Source organism: Cetorhinus maximus, chromosome 3 (genome assembly GCF_964194155.1).
Source record: "Cetorhinus maximus chromosome 3, sCetMax3.hap1.1, whole genome shotgun sequence".
Lineage (NCBI taxonomy): Eukaryota > Metazoa > Chordata > Chondrichthyes > Lamniformes > Cetorhinidae > Cetorhinus > Cetorhinus maximus.
Genome location: NC_135881.1, coordinates 167,386 through 191,074, shown reverse-complemented (window position 1 = coordinate 191,074; position 23,689 = coordinate 167,386). Strand labels below are relative to the sequence as shown.

The window sequence follows — 23,689 nt, the reverse complement described above, 5'->3', positions numbered from 1 at the left end:
AATTATATCAGTGAGGAGGGATGATATCCTGGAAGGATCATCAAATGAGCCCATAATAGTAGAAGTAAAAAACACAAAAGGGTTAAACACGCTGTTGGGTGTGTACAATAGACCCCAAACAGTCAGGGGGAGATAGAGGATCAAATATGTAATCAAATCTCAGAGAAGTGTAAGAATAATAAGGCAGTAATAGGAGGGATTTTAACTACCCAAATATTAACTGGGATAGTTTTAGTGTGCAAGGTGGAAGGGAGCAAAATTCTTAAATTGCATCCAGGAGAACTTTTTTAGCTAGTATGTAGAAAGCCCAATAAGGGAGTGGGCAGCTCTGGACCCAATATCCAGAAATGAGCCTGGGCAGGATGAAGGTATACCAGTAGGGGTGCATTTTGAAGATAGTGACCATAACTCAGTTAGATTTAGGATAGCTCTGGAAAAGGATAAGGTTGGGCCAGGAATAACATTTCTAAACTGGGAAAAGGCTAATTTTACTAAGATGAGATACGATTTGGCCCAAGTGGACTGGGAGCAGCTACTTGCAGATAAAACTGTGTCAGAGCAGTGGGTGGGATTCGAGGAGGAAATAGCGAGTTCAGGGTAAATATGTTCCCGGAAAGACAAAGGCGGGGACCAAGTCCCGAGAACCCTGGATGTCAAAGGACATAAAGGTTAGGATTAAGAAAAAAAGAGAAGCTTATGGCAGATACCGAGGGCTCAATACAGCAGAGTCCTTAGAGGAGTATAAAAAATGCAGGGGGGAACTTAAAAAGGAAATTAGGAAAGCTAAGAGAGTGCGTGAGAAAGCATTGGTGGGTAGAATAAAGGAAAACCCAAAGGGGTTTTTTAATATATGAAGAACAAGAGAATAACTAGGGAAAGAGTGGGGCCAATTAGGGACCATAGAGGTAATGTGTGTGTGGACCCGGAAGACATGGGTACAGTCCTCAATGAATACTTTGCATCGGTCTTCACAATGGAAAAGGACAACACAGGTATAGACATCAGGGTGGAGGACTGAAATATTAGAGGAAATTAACATAGAGAGAGGAGGTACTGGCGGGCTTAGCGGCCTTAAAAGTGGATAAATTCACAGGCCCGGATGAGATGTATCCCAGGCTGTTGAGGGAGGCAAGGGAAGAGATATCAGGAGCCCTGGCAATAATTTTCAAATCCTCTCAGGCCACAGGTGAGGTGCCAGAGGACTGGAGGACTGCTAATATTGTCCCATTATTAAAAAAGGGAGGAAGGGATAGACCAGGAAATTACAGGCCAGTCAGTCTAACCTTGGTGGTGGGTAAGTTACTAGATAGAATTCTGGGGGACAGAATATACCTGCACTTGGAGAGACACGGATTAATCAGGGATAGTCGGCATGGATTTGTTAAGGGAAGGTCAAGTTTGACAAATTTGATTGAAATTTTTGAGGAGGTAACCAGGAGTGTTGATGAGGGTAATGCATTTGATGTGGTCTACCATGGACTTTAGCAAGGCTTTTGATCAGGTCCCTCATGGCACACTGGAGTCAGGGAGGGTCCCAGAGGTCTGGAAAATTGTTAATGTAACCCCCCTGTTTAAGAAGGGAGTGAGGCAAAAGACGGGAAATTACAGGCCGATTAGCCTGACCTCAGTCATTGGTAAGATTTTAGAGTTCATTATTAGGGATGAGATTTCAGAATACTTGGAAGTGCATGGTAAAATCGGGCAAAGTCAGCATGGTTTCATCAAGGGGAGGTCATGCCTGACAAATCTGCTAGAATTCTTTGAGGAGGTAATGAGTAGGTTAGACAAAAGAGAGCCAATGGATGTTATCTACTTGGACTTCCAGAAGGCCTTTGACAAGGTGCTGCACAGGAGGCTGCTCAGTAAGATAAGAGCCCATGGTGTTAGAGGCAAGGTACTAGCATGGATAGAAGATTGGCTGTCTGGCAGGAGGCAGAGAGTGGGGATAAGGGGGTCCTTCTCAGGATGGCGGCCGGTGACTAGTTAGTTCCGCAGGGGTCAGTGTTGGGACCACAACTTTTCACTTTATACATTAATGATCTAGATGAAGGAACTGAGGGCATCCTGGCTAAGTTTGCAGATGATACAAAGATAGGTGGAGGGACAGGTAGTATTGAGGAGGCGGGGAGGCTGCAGAAGGATTTGGACAGGTTAGGAGAATGGGCAAAGAAGTGGCAGATGGAATACAACGTGGGGAAGTGTGAGGTCATGCACTTTGGTAGGAGGAATAGAGGCATGGACTATTTTCTAAATGGGGAGAGAATTCAGAAATCTGGAGTGCAAAGGGACTTGGGAGTCCTAGTCCAGGATTCTCTTAAGGTTAACTTGCAGGTTGAGTCGGTAGTTAGGAAGGCAAATGCAATGTTGGCATTTATTTTGAGAGGACTAGAATATAAAAGCAGGGATGTGCTGCTGAGGCTTTATAAGGCTCTGGTCAGACCACATTTAGAATATTGTGAGCAATTTTGGGCCCCGTATCTCAGGAAGGATGTTCTGGCCCTGGAGAGGGTCCAGAGGAGGTTCACGAGAACGATCCCAGGAATGAAAGGCTTAACGTATGAGGAATGTTTGTGGACTCTGGGTCTATACTCGATGGAGTTTAGAAGGATGAGGGGGGATCTGATTGAAACTTACAGAATACTGAAAGGCCTGGATAGAGTGGACGTGGGGAAGATGTTTCCATTAGTAGGAGAGACTAGGACCCGAGGGCACAACCTCAGAGTAAAGGGAAGACCTTTTAGAACAGAGATGAGGAGAAACTTCTTTAGCCAGAGAGTTGTGAATCTATGGAATTCAGGGCCAGGTCATTGAGTGTATTTAAGACCGAGATAGATAGGTTCTTGATTGGTAAGGGGATCAAAGGTTACGGGGAGAAGGCGGGAGAATGGGGTTGAGAAACTTATCAGCCATAATTGAATGGCGGAGCAGACTCGATGGGCCGAATGGCCTAATTTCTGCTCCTATGTCTTATGGTCTTATGGTCAAGAAAGTAATAACCCATGGGATCCAAGGCAAAGTGGCACGTTGGATCCAAAATTGGCTGAGAGGCAGGAAGCAGAGGGCGATGGTAGAGGGATGTTTCTGGAAGTCTGTTTCCAGTGGGTTCCGCAGGGCTCGGTGCTGGGGCCCTTGCTGTTTCTGGTGTACATAAATGATCTGGACTTAAATGTAAGGGGTATGATCAAGAAGTTCGCGGATGACATGAAAATTGGTAGTGTGGTAAATAGTGAGGAGGATAGCCGTAAACTGCAGGAGGACATTAATGGACTGGTCAGGTGGGCAGAGCAGTGGCAAATGGAATTCAACCCGGAAAAGTGTGAGGTAATGCACTTGGGGAGGGCTAACAAGGCAAGGGATTAGACTATGAATGGTAGGACCCTGGAAAGTAGAAACATAGAAACTAGGAGCAGGAGTAGGCCATTCGGCCCTTCGAGCCTGCTCCGCCATTCATTATGATCATGGCTGATCATCCAACTCAATAGCCTGCTCCCGCTTTCTCCCCATATCTTTGATCCCTTTCACCCCAAGAGCTATATCTAACTCCTTCTTGAAAACATACAATGTTTTACAAAGTACTGAACATCAGAGGGACCTTGGTGTGCATATCCACAGATCCCTGAAGGTAGCAGGGCAGATAGATAAGGTGGTTAAGAAGGCATATGGGATACTTGCCTTTATTAGCCGAGGCAGAGAATACAAGAGCAGAGAGATTATTCTGGAACTGTATAAAACGTTGGTTAGACCACAACTGGAGTACTGCGTGCGGTTCTGGTCACCACCTTATAGGAAAGATGTGATTGGACTGGAGAGGGTGCAGAGGAGATTCACCAGGATGCTGCCTGGTCTGGAGGGTCTGAGCTATGAGGAAAGATTGGATAGGCTGGGGTTGTTTTCCTTGGAGCAGCGAATGTTGAAAGGGGACCTGATCGAGGTGTATAAGATTATGAGGGGCAGAGATAGGGTGGATAGGAAGGCACTTTTTCCATTAGTAGAGGGTTCAATAACCAGGGGGCATAGATTTAAGGTAAGAGGTAGAAGGCTAAGAGGGGAGTTGAAGAGAAATTTTTTCACCCAGTGGGTGGTGGGAGTCTGGAACTCACTGCCTGAAAGGGTGGTTGAGTCAGAAGCTCTCGTAACATTTAAAAAGTATTTAGATATTCACTTGTGTTGCCATAGCCTCCAGGGCTATGGGCCAATCGCTGGAAAATGGGATTAATGTAGTCAGATCTTTGTTGACCGGTACGGACACGATGGGCTGAATGGCCTCTTTCTGTGCTGTAAACGTCTATGAGACTATGAGTATCAGTAGGATTGACCACTGCGCAGTCCTTGTGGAGACAAAATCCTGCCTTCACATTGAGGGTACCCTCCATCGTGTTGTGTGGCACTACCACCGTGCTAAATGGGAGAGATTTCAAACAGATCTAGCAACTCAAGACTGGACATTGATGAGGCGCTGTGGGCCATCAGCAGCAGAATTGTACTCGAACACAATCTGTAACCTCATGGCCCGGCATATCCCCCACTCTACCATTACCATCAAGCCAGGGGATTAATCCTGGTTCAATGAAGAGTGCAGGAGGGCATGACAGGAGCAGCACCAGGCATACCTCAAAATGAGGTGTCAACCTGGCGAAGCTATAACACAGGACTACTTGCATTCCAAACAGCATAAGCAGCAAGTGATAGACAGAGGTAAGCGATCCCACAACCAACCGATCAGATCTAAGCTCAGCAGTTCTGCCACATCCAGTCGTGAATGGTGGTGGACAATTAAACAACTCACTGGAGGAGGAGGCTTCACAAATATTCTCATCCTCAATGATGGAGGAGCCCAGCACATCAGTGCAAAAGATAAGGCTGAAGCATTTGCTATGATCTTCAGCCAGACGTGCTGAGTGGATGATCCATCTTGGCCTCCTCCGGAGGTCCCCAGCAACACAGATGCCAGTTTTCAGCCAATTCGATTCACTCCACGTGATATCAAGAAATAGCTGAAGGCACTGGATACTGCAAAGGCTATGGGCGGGCCCTGACAATATTCCAGCTATAGTACTGAAGGCTTGTGCTCCAGAACTTGCTGCACCCCTAGCCAAGCTGTTCCAGTACAGCTACAACACTGGCATCTACCTGGCTATGTGGAAAATTGCCCAGGTATGTCCTGTACACAAAAAGCAGGACAAATCCAACCATGCAAATTACCGCCCCATTAGTCTACTCTCCATCATCAGTAAAGCGATGGAAGTGCTAAGCAGCATTTGGTTAGCAATAACCTGCTCACTGACACCCAGTTCAGGTTTCGCCAGGGCCACTCAGATCCTGACCTCATTACAGCCTTGGTTCAAACATGGACAAAAGAGTTGAACTTCCAAGGTGAGGTGAGAGTGACTGCCCTTGACATCCAGGTCGCATTTCCCCAGGTGTGGCATCAAGGAGCCCTAGCAAATCTGGGGTCAATGGGAATCAGGGGGAAAACTCTCCACTGGTTGGAGTCATACCTAGCACACAGGAAGATGGTTGTGGTTGTTGGAGGTCAGTCATCTCAGCTCCAGGATATCACTGCAGAAGTTCCTCAGGGTAGTGTCCTAGTCCCAACCATCTTCAGCTGCTTCATCAATGACCTTCCTTTTATCATAAGGTCAGAGGTGGAGGTGTTCGCTGATGATTGCACAATGTTCAGGCAATGACCATCTCCAACAAGAAAATCTCCAACCATCGCCCCTTGATGTTCAATGGCATTACCATCACTGTAACCCCCACTATGAATATCCTGGGGGTTACTATGGACCAGAAACTGAACTGGACTAGCTGTATAAATACTGTGGCTATAAAAGCAGGTCAGAGGCTAGGAATCCTGTGATGAATAACTCACTTTCTGGCTCCCCAAAGCTTGTCCACCATCTACAAGGCACAAGTCAGGAGTGTGATGGAATACTCCTCACTTACCTGGATGAGTGCAGCTCCCACAACACCGAAGAAACTTGACACCGTCCAGGACAAAGCAGCCCGCTTGCTTGGCACCACATCCACAAACATTCACTCTCTTCACCACCGACGCGCAGTAGCAGCAGTGTGTACCATCTACAAGATGTTCTGCAGAAACTCACCAAGGCTCCTGAGACAGCACCTTCCAACCCCTCGACCACTACCATTTAGAAGGACAAGGGCAGCAGATAGATGGGAACAGCACCACCTGGAAGTTCCCCTCCATCCTGAATTGGAATTATATCCCCGCCCTTCACTGTCACTGGGTCAAAATCCTGCAACACCCATCCTAACAGCACTGTGGGTGTACCTACACCACATGGACTGCAGCGGTTCAAGAAGGCAGCTCACCACCACCTTCTCAAGGGTAACTAGGGATGGGCAATAAATGCCCACATCCCACGAATGAATTAAAAAATAGCAGAGTAAATAAAGGGGAACCAGTAAATTTGGTGTGACTTCCAACAACCACAACCATCTTCCTGTGGGCTAGCTATGACGCCAACCAGTGGAGAGTTTCCCCCCTGATTCCCATTGACTCCAGATTTGCTCGGGCTCCTTGATGCCACACTCGGTCAAATGCTGCCTTGATGTCAAGGGCAGTCACTCTCACCTCACCTCGGGAGTTCAGCCCTTTAGTTCATGTTGGATTCAAAGTTGTAATGAGGTCAGGAGCTGAGTGGCCCTGGCAGAACCCAAACTGGGCGTCAATGAGCAGGTTATTGTTAAGCAAGTGCTGCTTGATAGCACTGTTGATGACTCCTTTCAAAAAAAGACAGAAGGGAATAAGAAAAGTGACAGGCAGAGAAATCAAGGGCAAGAATCAAACAGGGCCTCAGTGAAAAATAGTGGGAACAGGACAAGTCCTGTTAAAAAGACAAGCCTTAAGGCTTTGTGCCTTAATGCGAGGAGCATTCGCAATAAAGTGGATGAATTAACAGCGCAAATAGATGTAAACAGGTATGATATAGTTGGGACTACGGAGACATGGCTGCAGGGTGACCAGGGATGGGAACTGAACATCCAGGGGTATTCAGTACTTAGGAAGGACAGACAAAAAGGAAAAGGCGGTGGAGTTGCATTGCTGGTTAAAGAGGAAATTAACGCAATAGTGAGGAAAGATATTAGCTCCGACGATGTGGAATCTGTATGGGTAGAGCTGAGAAACACTAAGGGGCAAAAACTGTTAGTGGAGCTTGTATATAAACCCCCAAACTGTAGTGGTGATGTTGGGAATGGCATTAAACAGGAAATTAGAGACGCATGTAATTAAGGAACATCTGTAATTATGGATGACTTTAATATGCATATAGATTAGGCAAATCAAATTAGTAACAATACCGTAGAGGAGGAATTCCTGGAGTGTAAACGGGATGTTTTTTTGGACCAATACATTGAGGAAACATCGAGAGAACAGGCCATCCTAGACTAGGTATTGTGTAATGAGAAAGGAATAGTTGACAATCTAGTTGTGCGAGGCCCCTTGGGGATGAGCGACCATAATATGATAGAATTCTTCATCAAGATGGATTCTGAGACTACAGTCCTGAATCTTAATAAAGGAAACTACGATGGTATGAGGCGCGAGTTGGCTATGATGGATTGGGAAACGTTACTTAAAGGGATGACGGTGGATAGGCAATGGCAAACATTCAAAGAGCGCATGGGTGAACTGCAACAATTGTTTATTCCTGTCTGGTGCAAAAGTAAAACAGGAAAGGTGGTCATACCATGGCTTACAAGGGAAATTAGAGATAGTATTAGATGCAAGGAAGAGGCATAGAAATTGGCCAGAAAAAGCAACAGACCTGAGGACTGGGAGCAGTTTAGAATTCGGCAAAGGATTGATTAAAAAGGGGAAAATAGAGTACGAGTGTAAGCTTGTGGGGAACATAAAAACTGACTGTAAAAGTTTCTATAGGTATGTGAAGGGAAAAAGATTGGTGAAGACAAATGAAGATCCCTTACAGTCAGAAACAGGGGAATTTATAATGGGGATCAAAGAAATGGCTGACCAACTAAATACATGCTTTGGTTCTGTCTTCACAAAGGAGGACACTAATAACATACCAGAAATGTTGGGGAACACAGGGTTTAGTGAGAGGGAGGAACTGAAAGAAATCAGTATGAGCAAAGAAATGGTGTTGGAGAAATTGATGGGATTGAAGGCCGATAAATCCCCAGGGCCTGACAATCTACATCCCAGAGTACTTAAGGAAGTGACCCTAGAAATAGTGGATGCATTGGTGGTCATCTTCCGAGATTCTATAGACTCTGGAACGGTTCCTACAGATTGGAGAGTAGCTAATGTAACCCCACTGTTTAATAAGTGAGGTGGAGAGAAAAAGGGAATTATAGACCAGTCAGCCTGATGTCAGTAGTGGGGAAAATTCTAGAGTCCATTATAAAAGTTTTAACAGCTGAGCACTTGGAAAACAGTGGCAGAATCAGTCAGAGTCAGCATGGGTTTACGAAAGGGAAATCATGCTTGACAAATCTACTGGAATTTTTCGAGGATGTAACTAGTAGAGTTGATGAGGGGGAGCCAGTGGATGTGGTTTATTTGGACTTTCAGAAGGCTTTCAACAAAATCCCACATAAGAGATTAGCGTGTAAAATTAAAGCACACAGGATTGGGGGTAGTGTATTGAGATGGATAGAAAACTGGTTGGCAGACAGGAAACAAAGAGTAGGAATAAACGGGTCTTTTTCCGAATGGCAGGCAGTGACTAGTGGGGTACCACAGGGATCGGTTCTGGGACCCCAGTTATTCACAATATGTATTAATGATTCAGATGAGGGAACTAAATGTAATATCTCCAAATTTGCAGATGACACAAAGCTGGGTGGGAGGGTGAGCTGTGAGGAGGATGCAGAGATGCTTCAGTGTGATTTGGACAAGCTGAGTGAGTGGGCTAATGCATGGCAGATGTAGTATAATGTGGATAAATGTGAGGTTATCCACTTTGGTAGCAAAAACAGGAAGGCAGATTATTATCTGAATGTCTATAAATTGAGAGAGGGGAATGTACAACGAGACCTGGGTGTCTTTGTACACCAGTCACTGAAGGTGAGCATGCAGGTGCAGCAGGCGGTAAAGAAGGCAAATGGTATGTTGGCCTTCATAGCGAGAGGATTCGAGTACAGGAACAGGGATATCTTGCTGCAATTAAACATGGCCTTGGTGAGACCACAACTGGAAAAATGTGTGCAGTTTTGGCCTCCTTATCTGAGGAAGGATGTACTTGCAATAGAGGGAGTGCAGCGAAGATTTACCAGACTGATTCCTGGGATGGCAGGACTGACATATGAGGAGAGATTGAGTCGGTTAAGATTATATTCGCTGGAGTTCAAAAGATGAGGAGGGATCTTATAAAAACCTATAAAATTCTAACAGCACTAAACAGGGTAGAAATATGAAGTATGTTCCCGATGGTGGGAGAGTCCAGAACCAGGGGCCACAGTCTGAGGATACGGGGTAGACCATTTAGGACTGAGATGAGGAGAAATTTCTTCACCAAGAGAGTGGTGAGCCTGTGGAATTCGCTACCACAGAAAGTAGTTGAGACCAAAACATTGTATGTTTTCAAGAAGGAATTAGGTATAGCTCTTGGGGCGAAAGAGATCAAAGGATATGGGGAGAAAGCGGGGACAGGCTATTGAGTTGGAATATCAGCCATGATCATAATGAATGGCAGAGCAGGCTCGAAGGACCTACTTCTGCCCCTGTGTTTCTATATTAATAAGGAGAGTCACTATTACCAAGACTCGCTTTTTAATTCCAGATTTATTCTTTGAATTGAAATTCCCCAACTGCTGTGGTGGGATTTGAACCAGTCCCCAGAGCATTAGCCTGGCCCTCTGGATTACTAGTCCAGTGACAATGCCACTACACCACTGCCAGTGGGGGAAGCCTTTGATGGATTGGCAAACCAATTATCAAACTTTTGAACTGCATCACAAATGCTCCTTCTGTGGCCAACAATTCATGGAGTACGACTTAAACCCAGAATTCCTGGCTGAGAGCTGTAGGTGCTGCCCACTGTCTCCAAGATCTCCGGGACTGGCGGCTGAAGGGCCTGGGGGGTTGGGAGCCATGATTCTGCTCTGATTCCTGGCACTTTATTGTCTTTAGTGTTTAATGCTGCTGAGCCTTTGCCAGTATTGTCAATGAGCTCGAATGTACTTTCTCTCCCAACAGGCTGAGGAATTTCACTCTTTAGTTCATGGTTTCTTGGGTCGCCTGACACAGGCAGAGACAGAAATGAAGTTTGAACTCATCCCAGAGGAAGTGGAGGCTCTGCTGGAATTTAAGCAACAGCACCAGGTGGGTCCAGTAGGCAGGGAGGAAATGGGAGGGGGAAGGAGAAGGGAGTGGGGCGAGTGTAGGGTCGGGGCGAGGGATAAGGGAGAAAACGGAGGGGCAAGGGAGAGAAAAGGAGGTTGAAGAGGAAGTGGATGAGAGGCAAAGGGGAGGAAATGGAGGGTAGAAATGATGGAGGAGAAAGGGGGAGAGGTGAGGGAACAGTATGGAGTTACATGACATCTTCCTGATCCTTGTTCCAGGAGCATGTGAAGAGTCTGGAACGTGAACGCACGGCACTGGATGGTGTCGTCTCGTTGGGGAACGAGATCCTGATTTCCTGTAATCCGGAGTCAGTCAATACCATCCGATCCTGGATCAGCATTGTCCAAAAGCGATGGCAAGAGGTGAGTCAAGGTCGTGGTGCAAGATTAGGGAGTGCAGGACCCCTGCTCCCACCATGACCCCTGACCCCACCTGGGGCACAGCTGGAGTGACCTTGTTAAAAATTTAAACTGTAAAGTATATTAAAAAATTGTTTAACCATTGGTAGAGATTGGAGAGCCTCACCAGGACTGATATTGCTGGGTTACCAGCAGCAACCACACCCTCGGACAGGGGAGCAGGTATCAGAGTCAGGTCAAAGCAGGGGTCACGTTCAGAGGGTCAGGAGGGAGCAGATGTTGGAGGGAGTATTGGGTTTGGGGTGTAATGGGGCAGGGTCAGGAACATGCCCGGCCCAGCTGTGGCCCCTGTACATCTACACACTGTGCAGCCAGCACTAGAACAGGAGATGCTCAGCCGAGTTACAGGGACTGGGACCTGACCAGTACGCCTGTCCCTCTAGGTCCATTTTCAAGGACCCCAAGGACCCTGAGTCAGCGTTTCTGTAATTCTGTAATAGAAGGATGAGAGGAGATCTAATTGAGGTATATAAGATGCTAAAGGGGATAAACAAAGTAGACGCGGATCGGATGTTTCCCCTTCGGGGCATTCTAGAAAGAGAGGCCATAGTTTTAGTCTAAGGGGTGGTAGATTTAAATCAGAGATGAGGAGGAATTACTTTTCTCAAAGGGTCGTGAATCTGTGGAATTCACTACCTCAGAGTGCAGTGGATGCCGGGACGCTGAATAAATTTAAGGAGGAGATAGACAGATTTTTAATTAGTAACGGGTTGAAAGGTTATGGAGAGAGGGCGGGAAATTGGAGTTGAGGCTGAAATGAGATCAGCCATGATTGTAACGAATGGCGGGGCAGGCTGGATGGGCTGAATTGCCTACTCCTGCTCAGAGTTCTTATGTGAAGGTCTATGGAGCATCCTCACTGCATGTTGTCATCATCCTCCTGCAATTGAGCAACTATTAGGACCTCCACTGCATCTCCATGACAGGAGCATTCTCACAGAGGGTATTGGCGCTGAGATAGGCCAGACTGGAGTCAATCATTCACAACTGTGATATGAGGATCTATGGGGACACCTCACTGCATGTCATCATCATCCTCCACAAATCTGGCAGCTATGAGAGCCTCTCAAGTGCGCCTGCCTCGCCTGGACAGTGCGAGAGCCTCATCCCCGTCATCATCACTATGGAGGACCTCTTCACCCTCATCCCTGTCGGCATCCTCCTCATTGGAGATGTGCATCTCCTCCTCAGCCAGCTCCTCACCCCGTTGGGGCACCAGGTTGTAAAGGGTGCAGCAGACGATGACGATGTGTGACACCCTCTGTGGACTGTATTGCAGGGCTCCACCAGACTGGTCCAGGCACTGGAACCTCACCTTCAGCATCCCGATGGTCTGCTCCACCAAGTTGCTGCTGCATGAGCCTCATTATAGCGTCGCTCTGCTGCAGTCTGAGGCCGCCGCACAGGTGTCATCAGCCATGGCCTCTGTGGGTAGCCCTTGTCCCCAAGGAGCCAACCCTGCAGCTTCTGTGGGACCTGGAAGGCTGCAGGGATCTGCGAGCGACTCAGGATGTAAGTGTTGTGCACACTCCCTGGAAACCGCGCACATACCTGCAGGATGTGTTTCTAGTGGTTGTACACCAGCTGCACGTTCAGTGAAGGGAACCCCTTGCGGTTGATGTAGTTCACTGAGTGTAATGACAGAGATCTGAGCACCACGAGTGCAGTCAATTGCACCCTGCACCTGTGGGAAATCCGAGATCTGGGCAGATCCAATTGCTCTTGCATCCTGGCTGTCCTGGTCCAGGGTGAAATGCACAAAGTTGTTGCCCTCGAGAAGATGCATCCATGACCTCATGGATGGATTTGTAGGTGGAGGATTGTGAAATCCACAGAGGTCACCTGTGGGGTCCTGAAAGGAGCCACTGGCAGCAGATTCCCTCTTGTCCACGTGGCGCTATGTCTTGCAGTAAGTGGCAGATGTGACCGACCAGTTCCCTAGATGTGCGCAGTCATTGGCGACACTGGTTCTCGGGCATCTGCAGGAATGAAATGCGACATCTATAGACCCTGTGTGTCACTATTCACCAGCCAGCGAGGGCTCACTGTGGCTCTTCATAGAAACATAGAAACTAGGAGCAGGAGTAGGCCATTCGGCCCTTCAAGCCTGCTCCGCCATTCAAAATGATCATGGCTGATCCTCTATCTCAACGCCGTACTCCCGCTCTCCCTCCATATCCCTAGAGCACAGGGGGAGGGTTTTTCCCTGGTTGGGTGGGCTCGGTGGGGGTAGGCAGGGACAGTCAGGGACAGTCAGGGAGCCAGCGGCCACCCGCGATCGGGTTGGAACGCGATTTCACGCTGGTGGGCCAATTAAGGCCAAACACATGCTGGAGTGCTGAGCACTGCCTGTGCGGGCAGGGGAGGAGGGCGTGTGAACTTTGTGCATACACATGATTGCACGTTTGAAAACCTCCCTGAGGCACAGAGCTGACTCAGAGATGAACATTTTTCAAAACAAAAAATAAAGACTTTAAAAATGTTATAACATATGTCCCCTCAGGGACATGTTATTAATTAAACTTTAAAATTTTGGTTTTATTTTTAATTCCTGTTGGAAACCTCATCCTGCCCGTGGATGTTTCCTAAAAAATGTAAAGACCACTTGGCCTTTTCACCTGCTCCCCAACCATAAGGTTGGACGGGCAGCAAAAGATTTCTCTCAATTAACTTTTCAATGGCCTTAATAGGCCTTTTAATTGTTGGCTGGCACACTGCCCACTCCAACATGCGCCCACCAACTGAAGTATTGCGTGTACTATTGGGACGCTCACCCGACATCATCGTACGTCATTTTACGCTCGGTCGGGTCGAGTGTGCACCCACCCCCAAGATAAAAATTCTCCCCTAAAAATCTCTATATTTCCTTCTTAAATATATTCAGTGACTTGGCCCCCACAGCCTCTGTGGTAGAGAATTCCACAGGTTCGCCACCCTCTGAGTGAAGAAGTTTCTCCTCATCTCAGTCCTAAATGATCTACCCCATGTGCTGAGACTGTGACCCCTTGTTCTAGACCCCCCCAGCCAGAGGAAACATCATCCCTGCATCCAGTCTGTCCATCCCTGTCAGAATTTTATATGTTTCAATGAGATCCCCTCTCATTCTTCTAAACTCCAGTGAATACAGACCTAATCGACCCAATCTCTCCCCATATGACAATCCTGCCATCCCAGGAATCAGTCTGGTGAACCTTCGCTGCACTCCTTCTATGGCAAGTATATCCTTTCTTAGGTAAGGAGACCAAAACTACACACAATACTCCAGGTGTGGTCTCACCAAGGCCCTGTACAGCTACAGTAAGACATCCTTGCTCCTGTACTCAAGTCCTCTCGCAATGAGGGCCAACATACCATTTCGCTTTGTAACTCCTTGCTGCACCTGCATGCTTGCTTTCAGTGATTGGTGTACAAGGACACCCAGGTCCCTTTGTACATCAACATTTCCCAATCTATCACCATTTAAATAATACTCTGCCATTCTGTTTTTCCTACCAAAGTGGACAACTTCACACTTATCCACATTATACTGCATCTGCCATGTATTTGCCCACTCACTCAACCTGTCTAAATCACCTTGAAGCCTCTGTACACCTCATCGCTCACATTCCCACCAAGTTTCATGTTATCAGCAAACTTCAAAATATTGCATTTAGTTCGCTCATCCAAATCATTGATATATATTGCGAATAGCTGGGGCCCAAGCATTGCATAAAACCAAATCTAGTTGGAACCCCACTAGTCACCACCTGCCACTCTGAAAAAGACCCCTTCATTCCTACTCTCAGTTTCCTGCCTGCTTTAATTTTACCCACTAACCTCTTACATGGGACTTTCTCAAAAGCTTTCTGAAAATCCAAATACACCACATCCACTGATTCTCCCTTTTCTATTCTGCTAGTTACATCCTCTAAGAACTCCAGTCGGTTTGTCAAACATGATTTGTCTTTCATAAATCCATGTTGACTTTGTCTAATCCTGTTGATATTTTCTAAGTGTCCTGTTATCACATCCTTTATAATAGACTCTAGCATTTTCCATACTACTGATGTTAGGCTAACTGGTCTGTAATTCGCTGTTTCCCCCTCTTGTGTCTCCCTGCTCAGGTTCCCAAACCCCTGCCAATCTAATTTAAACCCTCCCCCACAGCACGAGCGAATATCCCTATAAGGATATTGGTCCCAGTCCGGCTAGGGTGAAACCCGTCCAGTTTGTATAGGTCCCATCTTCCCCAGAATTGGTCCCAATGCCTCAGGAATCTAAATCCCTCCCTGCCATACCATCTCTCCAGCCACGCATTCATCTGGTCTATTCTCCTGTTCCTGATCTTGCTAGCACATGGCACTTGGATTAATCCTGAGATTGTTATTTTTGAGGTCCTGCTTTTTAATTTATTTTTGAGCTCCCTATATTCTGCTTGCAGGACCTCTTCTCTCTTTTAACTATGCTGATATGGACCACAGCCTCTGGCTGTTCACCCTCCCCCTTCAGAATGTCCTGCAGCCGTTCAGTGACATCCTTGACCCTGGCACCAGGGAGGCAACATACCATCCTGGAGTCACGTCTGCAGCCGCTATCTGTCTATCTGTTCCCCTTACGATAGAATCCCCTATCACTATTGCTCTCCCACTCTTCTTTCCCCCACTCTGTGCAGCTAGCCACTCGGGGTGCCTCGGACTTGGCTCATGCTGCTTTCCCCTGAGAAACCATCTCCCCCAGCAGTATCCAAAACAGAAAACCTGTTGGAGAGGGAGATGGACCTAAGGGACTCCTGCACTACCTGCCTAGTGCTTTTACTCTGTCTGGCGGTTTCCCATTCCCTTTCTGCCTGTGCACTCTTTACTTGCAGTGTGACCACCTCACTGTACGTGCTATCCACGAAGATCTTGGCCTTGTGGCTGCTCCAGTGACTCCAGCTGCTGCTCCAGATCCAAAACGCAGATTTCAGGTAGCTGCAGCTGGAGACACTTTGTGCACACGTGGTGGCCCCGGAGACTGGGATTATCCCTGATTTCCCACATTGCACAGGAGGAGCATTCCACATGACCGAGCTGCCCTACCATGACTTACCCTTAAATTATTCCCTTTACTTTTACTTTGTGTAGTTTACAGAATATTAAGGACAGTAGAAATACTCATAAAGTTCCACTTACCAAGGCCGTTGCTCTTCTTTCTGAGGATGGGTAGAAAATGAAAGGATCACCTCCTTCTCCCTTCAGTGAACTCCCTCTCACCAAACTCCAACTGACGCACTCAAATGCAGACAAGGCAGCACTGTAGACGGCTTGCTTTTATGCTGTCAGAATCTAGTTTCTGAAAAATGTTAACTAATTAACTAGCTGCAGCTGCAGGTAGAGTCTGAAAGAGCCCTGTTTTAAAGCTGGACAAAAACTCACCTTCTCCCAACCCAAAGAGTGACTTAATTGCTTAATTAAATAAAGACTAGATTGTAGATAGAAATTAACTATTAAATTATATTTACCCTTAAAACTCCTCCACTCACCAAACTCAAGCACTCAAATGCAGCCCAAAGCAGCACTCCAGTGCAGGAGCTCCAGCCACTCCTTCTTCCTGAGGGTGCTGCTCCTGCCTCAGCATAGCCAGGAGCCTCAGTCGCTCTCTCCTCCATTGTCTTCGCTCTCTGTAGGCCATCGGGCATTCAGTTAGTTCACCAGGCTCCATGATCCTGATGTGCCTCTCCTGCAGGATGAAAGAGAGAGACACGTGGTTAGCATAGGTGTACTAAGAACCTCTCTTGGTTAAGCCTGAAGGCCCCTCAACACTTCCCAGAGAGTGCTGGCCACCATACAGATGTTCAGAGTTTAGTGCGCTGCATGGCTGCCCGAAACCTCACCCACCTCCGCCCCACTCCACCTGACCGATTGGCAGCAGCTTTGCCCACTGGACTGCAGGCTGTGCTCTCAGCTCAGGCACAGACATTCTCCTAACCCACACTGCAAGGCTGCACTGTTAGCTTGAACCATGGGGGAGACTGGTCCAAACCGGGATGATGACATTGCAAGGGGCTGTGAGCATCTCCACCAGTGACTGCTCCATGGCCAGATTTAGCAAGGAGATTGTACAACGTGTGCAGTTGTCCAACTCTTCTACAGTCCATTAAAACACTCGTTAGTTTGCAGTCTATGCCCGAGGGGTGAAAAGCTCTGGAGCACTTGGTGTTACTTTGATGCCTCTGTGATGCTTGAGTGGGCAGATAAGCTACAGGCCCAACTCCAATCATATCAATGTGGCTGTGCCTGAACTGTCTCAGCTTCAGAGGAATGGTCACTTTATACAAGGATTGCCTAATGCGTGGCTGCTTCCCTCGCCCACTCTATCCCCACCCCGAATGCTTGTGTGCTATATTCAATGGCAGGGCAGGCCTTGCCCCCCTCACAAGTCGCCTCAATGGCAGGGCTGCCCTGAACTGCCCCCCCGCCAATGGCCCTCAAGCTTGAAGTCTAACAGGTGACTCTGGTGAGCACTGCACAATGTTACTGTGCACTCACCTCCGAGTTCCCCTCAAAGTGCAGCCCGCCTTTTATATGCTGTTGTGAAACACGTCGACATGCTTTCCTGGCGATGTAGATGGACAATCCGTTGGGGGGCAGGGGGTGGGTGATGGGCATGATTCCAGTGGGCAGGCCTAATAACGACATGCTGATGTATTACAGTGAGGTTCCCGACGTCCGATAGCGGGAAAGGTGGCCCACCATTGGAGGGCTTAGTGGACAATCGCAAACTGGTTTCACACCGTTGTGAAACGTATCACGCCATATTGTCTGCTCACACCACTGAACACGCCCAACGTCAGCAGGCACAGAAAACCCTGGCCCGTGAGTTCCAGATCCCCACTACCCACTCGGTGAAAAAATTGCACCACAGTTTCTGTCTAATCCTTCCGCCAAATACTTCAAACCTCAGTATTGACCGCTCAGTTAAAGGAAAAAGGTCCTTTCTAATCATTCTAGCAATGCACCTTAGCATCCTAACATTTAATGTGCCATTTCTTACCTTCCCCAAAAGCATTACCTCACACACCTCCAGACTGAATTCCAGTCGTCACTTTATTGTCTGTCTGACCAGCCCAACAATAACTTCCCGCAGTCAACAGCTTTACTCATCAGAAATCACAAGGTCAATGTTAGTATCAGGAGGTAGCAGGTCAAAGGCTGCTTATCCTGTGGTAACTGAGACTAACTATCAAAAAAATGTTAACAAAATCTTTATTACTCCAACCATTGTCGACGCATAGTCACAAGACTCCCTATTGGGAAGAAAAAAGAAGAATATAAGAAACAAAGAAACTAGGAGCAGGAGTAGGCCATTTGGCCCTTCGAGCCTGCTCCACCATTCATTATGATCATGGCTGATCATCCAACTCAATAGCCTGCTCCCGCTTTCTCCCCATATCCTTTGATCCCTTTCGCCCCAAGAGCTATATCTAACTCCCTCTTGAAAACATACAATGTTTTGGTCTCAACTACTTTCTGTGGTAACGAATTCCACAGGTTCACCACTTTCTGGGTGAAGAAATTTCTCCTCATCTCAGTCCTAAATGGTCTACCCCATTTCCTCAGACTGTGACCCCTGGTTCTGGACTCCCCCACCATCAGGAATATCATTCCTGCATCTACCCTGCCTAGTCCTGTTAGAATTTTATAGGTTTCTATGAGATCCCCCTCATTCTTCTGAACTCCAGCGAATATAATCCTAATCGACTCAATCTCTCCTCATATGTCAATCCCACCATCCCAGGAATCAGTCGGGTAAACCTTCGCTGCACTCCCTCTATAGCAAGTACATCCTTCTTCAGATAAGGAGACCAAAACTGCACACAATATTCCAGGTGTGGTCTCACCAAGGCTCTGTATAATTGCAGCAAGACATCCCTGTTCCTGTACTCGAATCCTCTGGCTATGAAGGCCAACATACCATTTGCCTTCTTTACCGCCTGCTGTACCTGCATGCTTACCTTCAGCGACTGGTGTACAAGGACATGCAGGTCTCATTGCACATTCCCCCCTCTCAATTTACAGCCATTCAGATAATAATCTGCCTTCCTGTTTTTGCTACCAAAATGGATAACCTCACATTTATCCACATTATACTGCATCTGCCATGCATTTGCCCACTCACTCAGCTTATCCAAATTACACTGAAGCATCTCTGCATCCTCCTCACAGCTCACCCTCCCAACCAGCTTTGTGTCATCTGCAAATTTGGAGATATTACATTTAATTCCCTCATCAAAATCATTAATATATATTGTAAATAACTGTGATCCCAGCACCGATCCCTGTGGTACCCCACTAGTCACTGCCTGCCATTTAGAAAAAGACCCGTTTATTCCTACTCTTTGTTTCTTGTCTGCCAACCAGTTTTCTATCCATCTCAATACACTACCCCTAATCCCATGCGCTTTAATTTTACACACTAATCTCTTATGTGGGACTTTGTCGAAAGCCTTCTGAAAGTCCAAATAAACCACATCCATTGGCTCCCCCTCATCAACTCTACTAGTTACATCCTCGAAAAATTCCAGTAGATTTGTCAAGCATGATTCCCCTTTCATAAATCCATGCTGACCCTGTCCGATTCTGCCACTGTTTTCCAAGTGCTCAGCTATTAAATCTTTTATAATGGACTCTAGAATTTTCCCCACTACCGACGTCAGGCTGACTGGTCTATAATTCCCTGTTTTCTCTCTACCTCCCTTTTTAAATAGTGGGGTTACATTAGCTACCCTCCAATCTGTAGGAACTGTTCCAGAGTCTATAGAATCTCGGAAGATGACCACCAATGCATCCACTATTTCTGGGGCCACTTCTTTAAATACTCTGGGATGTAGATTATCAGGCCCTGGAGATTTATCAGCCTTCAATCCCATCAATTTCCCCAACACCATTTCCCTACTAATACTGATTTCTTTCAGTTCCTCCCTTTCACTAAACCCTGTGTTCCCCAACATTTCTGGTATGTTACAGGATAAAGGGGAGTGTTGGAGAGAGTGAGAGTGGCATTAGACTGGGGGGGGCGGGATATTAAAGGGTGCGGGGAGTGAGGGGGAGAGTGGGATTAGACTGGGTGGGATATTAAAGGGTGCGGGGAGTGAGGGGGAGAGTGGGAATTAGACTGGGTGGGATATTAAAGGGTGCGGGGAGTGAGGGGGAGAGCGGGATTAGACTGGGTCTGATATTAAAGGGTGTGGGGAATGAGGGGGAGAGTGGAATTAGACTGGGTGGGATATTAAAGGGTGCGGGGAGTGAGGGGGAGAGTGGGAATTAGACTGGGTGGGATATTAAAGGGTGCGGGGAGTGAGGGGGAGAGCGGGATTAGACTGGGTCTGATATTAAAGGGTGCGGGGAGTGAGGGGGAGAGTGGGAATTAGACTGGGTGGGATATTAAAGGGTGCGGGGAGTGAGGGGGAGAGCGGGATTAGACTGGGTCTGATATTAAAGGGTGTGGGGAATGAGGGGGAGAGTGGAATTAGACTGGGTGGGATATTAAAGGGTGCGGGGAGTGAGGGGGAGAGTGGGAATTAGACTGGGTGGGATATTAAAGGGTGCGGGGAGTGAGGGGGAGAGCGGGATTAGACTGGGTCTGATATTAAAGGGTGTGGGGAATGAGGGGGAGAGTGGAATTAGACTGGGTGGGATATTAAAGGGTGTGGGGAGTGAGAGGGAGAGTGGGATTAGACTGGGGGGGACATTAAAGGGTGCGGGGAGTGAGGGGGAGAGTGGGATTAGACTGGGTGGGATATTAAAGGGTGCGGGGAGTGAGGGGGAGAGTGGGATTTGACTGGGTGGGATATTAAAGGGTGCAGAGAGTGAGGAGGAGAGTGGGATTAGACTGGGTGGGATATTAAAGGGTGCAAAGAGTGAGGGGGAGAGTGGGATTAGTCTAGGTGGGATATTAAAGGGTGCGGGTAGTGAGGGGGAGAGTGGGATTAGACTGGGTGGGATATTAAAGGGTGCAGAGAGTGAAGGGGAGAGTGGGATTAGACTGGGTGGGATATTAAAGGGTGCAGAGAGTGAAGGGGAGTGTGGGATTAGACTGGGGGGGGATATTAAACGGTGAGGGGAGAGTGGGATTAGACTGGGTGGGATATTAAAGGGTGCGGGGAGTGAGGGGGAGAGTGGGATTAGACTGGGTGGGATATTAAAGGGTGCGGGGTGTGAGGGGGAGAGTGGGATTAGACTGGGTGGGATATTAAAGGGTGTGGGGAGTGAGGGGGAGAGTGGAATTAGACTGGGTGGGGTATTAAAGGGTGTGGGGAGTGAGGGGGAGAGCGGGATTAGACTGGGTGGGATATTAAAGGGTGTGGGGAGTGAGGGGGAGAGCAGGATTAAACTGGGTGGGGTATTAAAGGGTGCGGGGAGTGAGGGGGAGAGTGGGGGGTTAGACTGGGGGGGATATTAAAGGGTGTGGGGAGTGAGGGGGAGAGTGGAATTAGACTGGGTGGGATATTAAAGGGTGTGGGGAGTGAGGGGGAGAGTGGAATTAGACTGGGTGGGATATTAAAGGGTGTGGGGAGTGAGGGGGAGAGTGGGATTAGATTGGGGGGGGGCATTAAAGGGTGTGGGGATTGAGGGGGAGAGTGGGATTAGATTGAGTAGGTTTTAAAGAGGTTAGTCTGGACTCCCGGTGGTTTGTGGTAGTTGCTGTGTTTTGCCCAGCCTGTCTATCTGTTTGTGCTGTTTTGGAGTTGGCTGACATCAGCCTCATATTTTTAATGTTGTATTTCAGGTGTTGAGCTGTGTCCATCTGCAGGGAGATCGAGTTGAGGCAGCCCTATCGTCCCAGGTGTCAGAGCAACAGGAGTTAGGTCGTCTCCAGGACTGGATACTGGATGCAGCAGAGTCACTGTCTCTGAGAGATCAGGAGCCTCTCCCTGATAACATTGTACAAATGGAGGAGTTAATATCACAGCATCAAGTAAGGACCCCTCTGCACTAAACTGTGTCCCGTGTCAGGTCCCAAGGACAAGGATTGAAACTCTCAAATCGAAGGTCATTGAAATGATAAACGATTCTCAACACAACCTTCCAGATGGACGCCCAGGGGACGGAGCTGGACAGGGCCAAGGACCGAGCTCCGCCCCGGGGTCTCCCTCTCGCGGACCGAGCTCTGCCCCGGGCCTCCCCCTCAGGGACCGAGCTCCGCTCCGGGGCCCCCTGGGGACCGAGCTCCGCCCCGGGAGACCCCAGGGGCCCTGGAGGTCTATCTGCATCACCACCCCCCATCTGCAGCCTTGTCTACAGGTGACATCTGGTTTCCCTCACATCAAGAAACATAATAACGTGTAATGCTAAACTGTTGACCAATCACCAGCAAGAATGCTAACATATTACAGACCCATTACAAACACAATAACCTGACCAATCAACAGTTAAATTCCACCCATATTCCAATCTCCCACTGTTTATAACCATCACTTTCACCTGTTCCAGTTAATCCTCCAGACATTTCTTCTACTCTCTATCTCTGTTAATGTAACAATTGTTCCAATTGTTTCACATGGTGTAACCATAAAAATTACCTGACTCAATGTTGAAGCTCTGGTTAGGCCACAACTAGAATCTTGTGCCCAGTTCTGGTCACCACAGTTTAGGAAGGATGTGAGTGTCTGAGAGGGTGAGGAGAGGATTTACCAGAACAGGTCCAGGGATGAGGGATTTTAGTTACAAGGTTGGGTTTTTAGGGGGGTGGTGTGTGTGTCAGCTCCACCTCTGACTTCTGAGCGGTTTGAATCGCTCCCACTCCCTGGGTTCTAGACCTTGGACTTATTTGGGAGTTGTGACAAAGTGCAGCAGACAACTGGTTTTGGTGCAAGAAAAAAAGTTTATTGAAGTCACAAATGAACTTATAACATTAGGATTACACTGAGATTATACAGACCTACAAAGTACACTCAGTTAAGAATGGGGAACACACGGCATAACGAGGGAAAATCACGCTACTAATCCCCTTACCCTTGTCCCACCCCCAAAACCTAACCAAATTGAACTAGGAGAGGTCAGGGATCATGCTCACCAACCAGGGTTCCTTGACAGTTCGAAATCCAGCCAGGTAAACCGGTTGCAGTTTTGGGGTACGCTCTTTGTGTCCTCTGGGGCCTGCTGTCCCCACGTGGTCCTGGTCTGTGGAATCTGCGAAGGTTCTTCAGTTGGGTGGAGGGCGCGGTTGTGGGTGGTCGATCTTCGTGGAGGGCGCAGTTGTGGGTGGTCGATCTTCGTGGAGGGCTGCGGTTGCGGCCTTGTTGTCTTCGGTTAAGCCTGCCACCCCGTGCCCCTCACCGTGATGTTGCCTGCGGGCCTGCAAACCTCCAGACCTCCTCCCTCCGCTTGGCTCAGCTCCCACTTAAACTCGACTTCAACCGCTCCCAATTGCTTACTCTCCAGCTCTGCTTTCAAAACTGCTCACCCTTCTGTGTCTCCTTTCAAAACTGCTCATTGCCCAAAACTGCTGGCCCAGTTATACTGTTTTTTTTCGAATTTCTTATCTCAATCCAAATCAAGGTTAGTTCTTTGTTTGATTTTGGGTGGGCTTCCCCAGGTGATTGTTGTCCCGTTGTTTTTAATGGGCTCGCATGATGTTTATCATTGTTTTCCTGCCCCCGTAACTAGTCTTGAACTGAAAGCCATTGTATGTGTGGAGTATTGATGGGTTCGCATAATTGCAGATTGTGGTCTTCCTGCCCCCGTAGTTAGTAGCGATTATTTATGCAAGATTTTGATGGGCTTTAGTTTCGTGTCTTTCTCTGGGTTGATTGTTTTAAAGGGAAGAATGCGTAATCTGTCTCCTCTCGTTGTCTGGCTTCAGGTAAAAGTCCAAAAGTCATATCCTTGTTGATGATATGAAAAATGTGGGAATTTTGAGAACCCTTCAGGTTGCAGAAGCTGGGGCTGTTCTCCTTGGAGCGAAGGAGATTGAGAGG

General features: G+C 47.7%; 1 protein-coding gene across 1 annotated transcript in view; it reads left to right on the top strand.

Annotated features, from left to right (window-relative positions):
* The window catches only part of macf1b (microtubule actin crosslinking factor 1b), a 383,409-nt gene that overhangs the window by 219,891 nt on the left and 139,829 nt on the right, over window positions 1-23,689 (top strand). Inside the window, exons 27-29 of the mRNA XM_078534257.1 lie at window positions 10,187-10,312; window positions 10,552-10,695; window positions 21,499-21,687. Of these exons, the coding sequence (XP_078390383.1) occupies window positions 10,187-10,312; window positions 10,552-10,695; window positions 21,499-21,687 (459 nt within the window). The remainder of the gene's footprint in view (window positions 1-10,186; window positions 10,313-10,551; window positions 10,696-21,498; window positions 21,688-23,689) is intronic.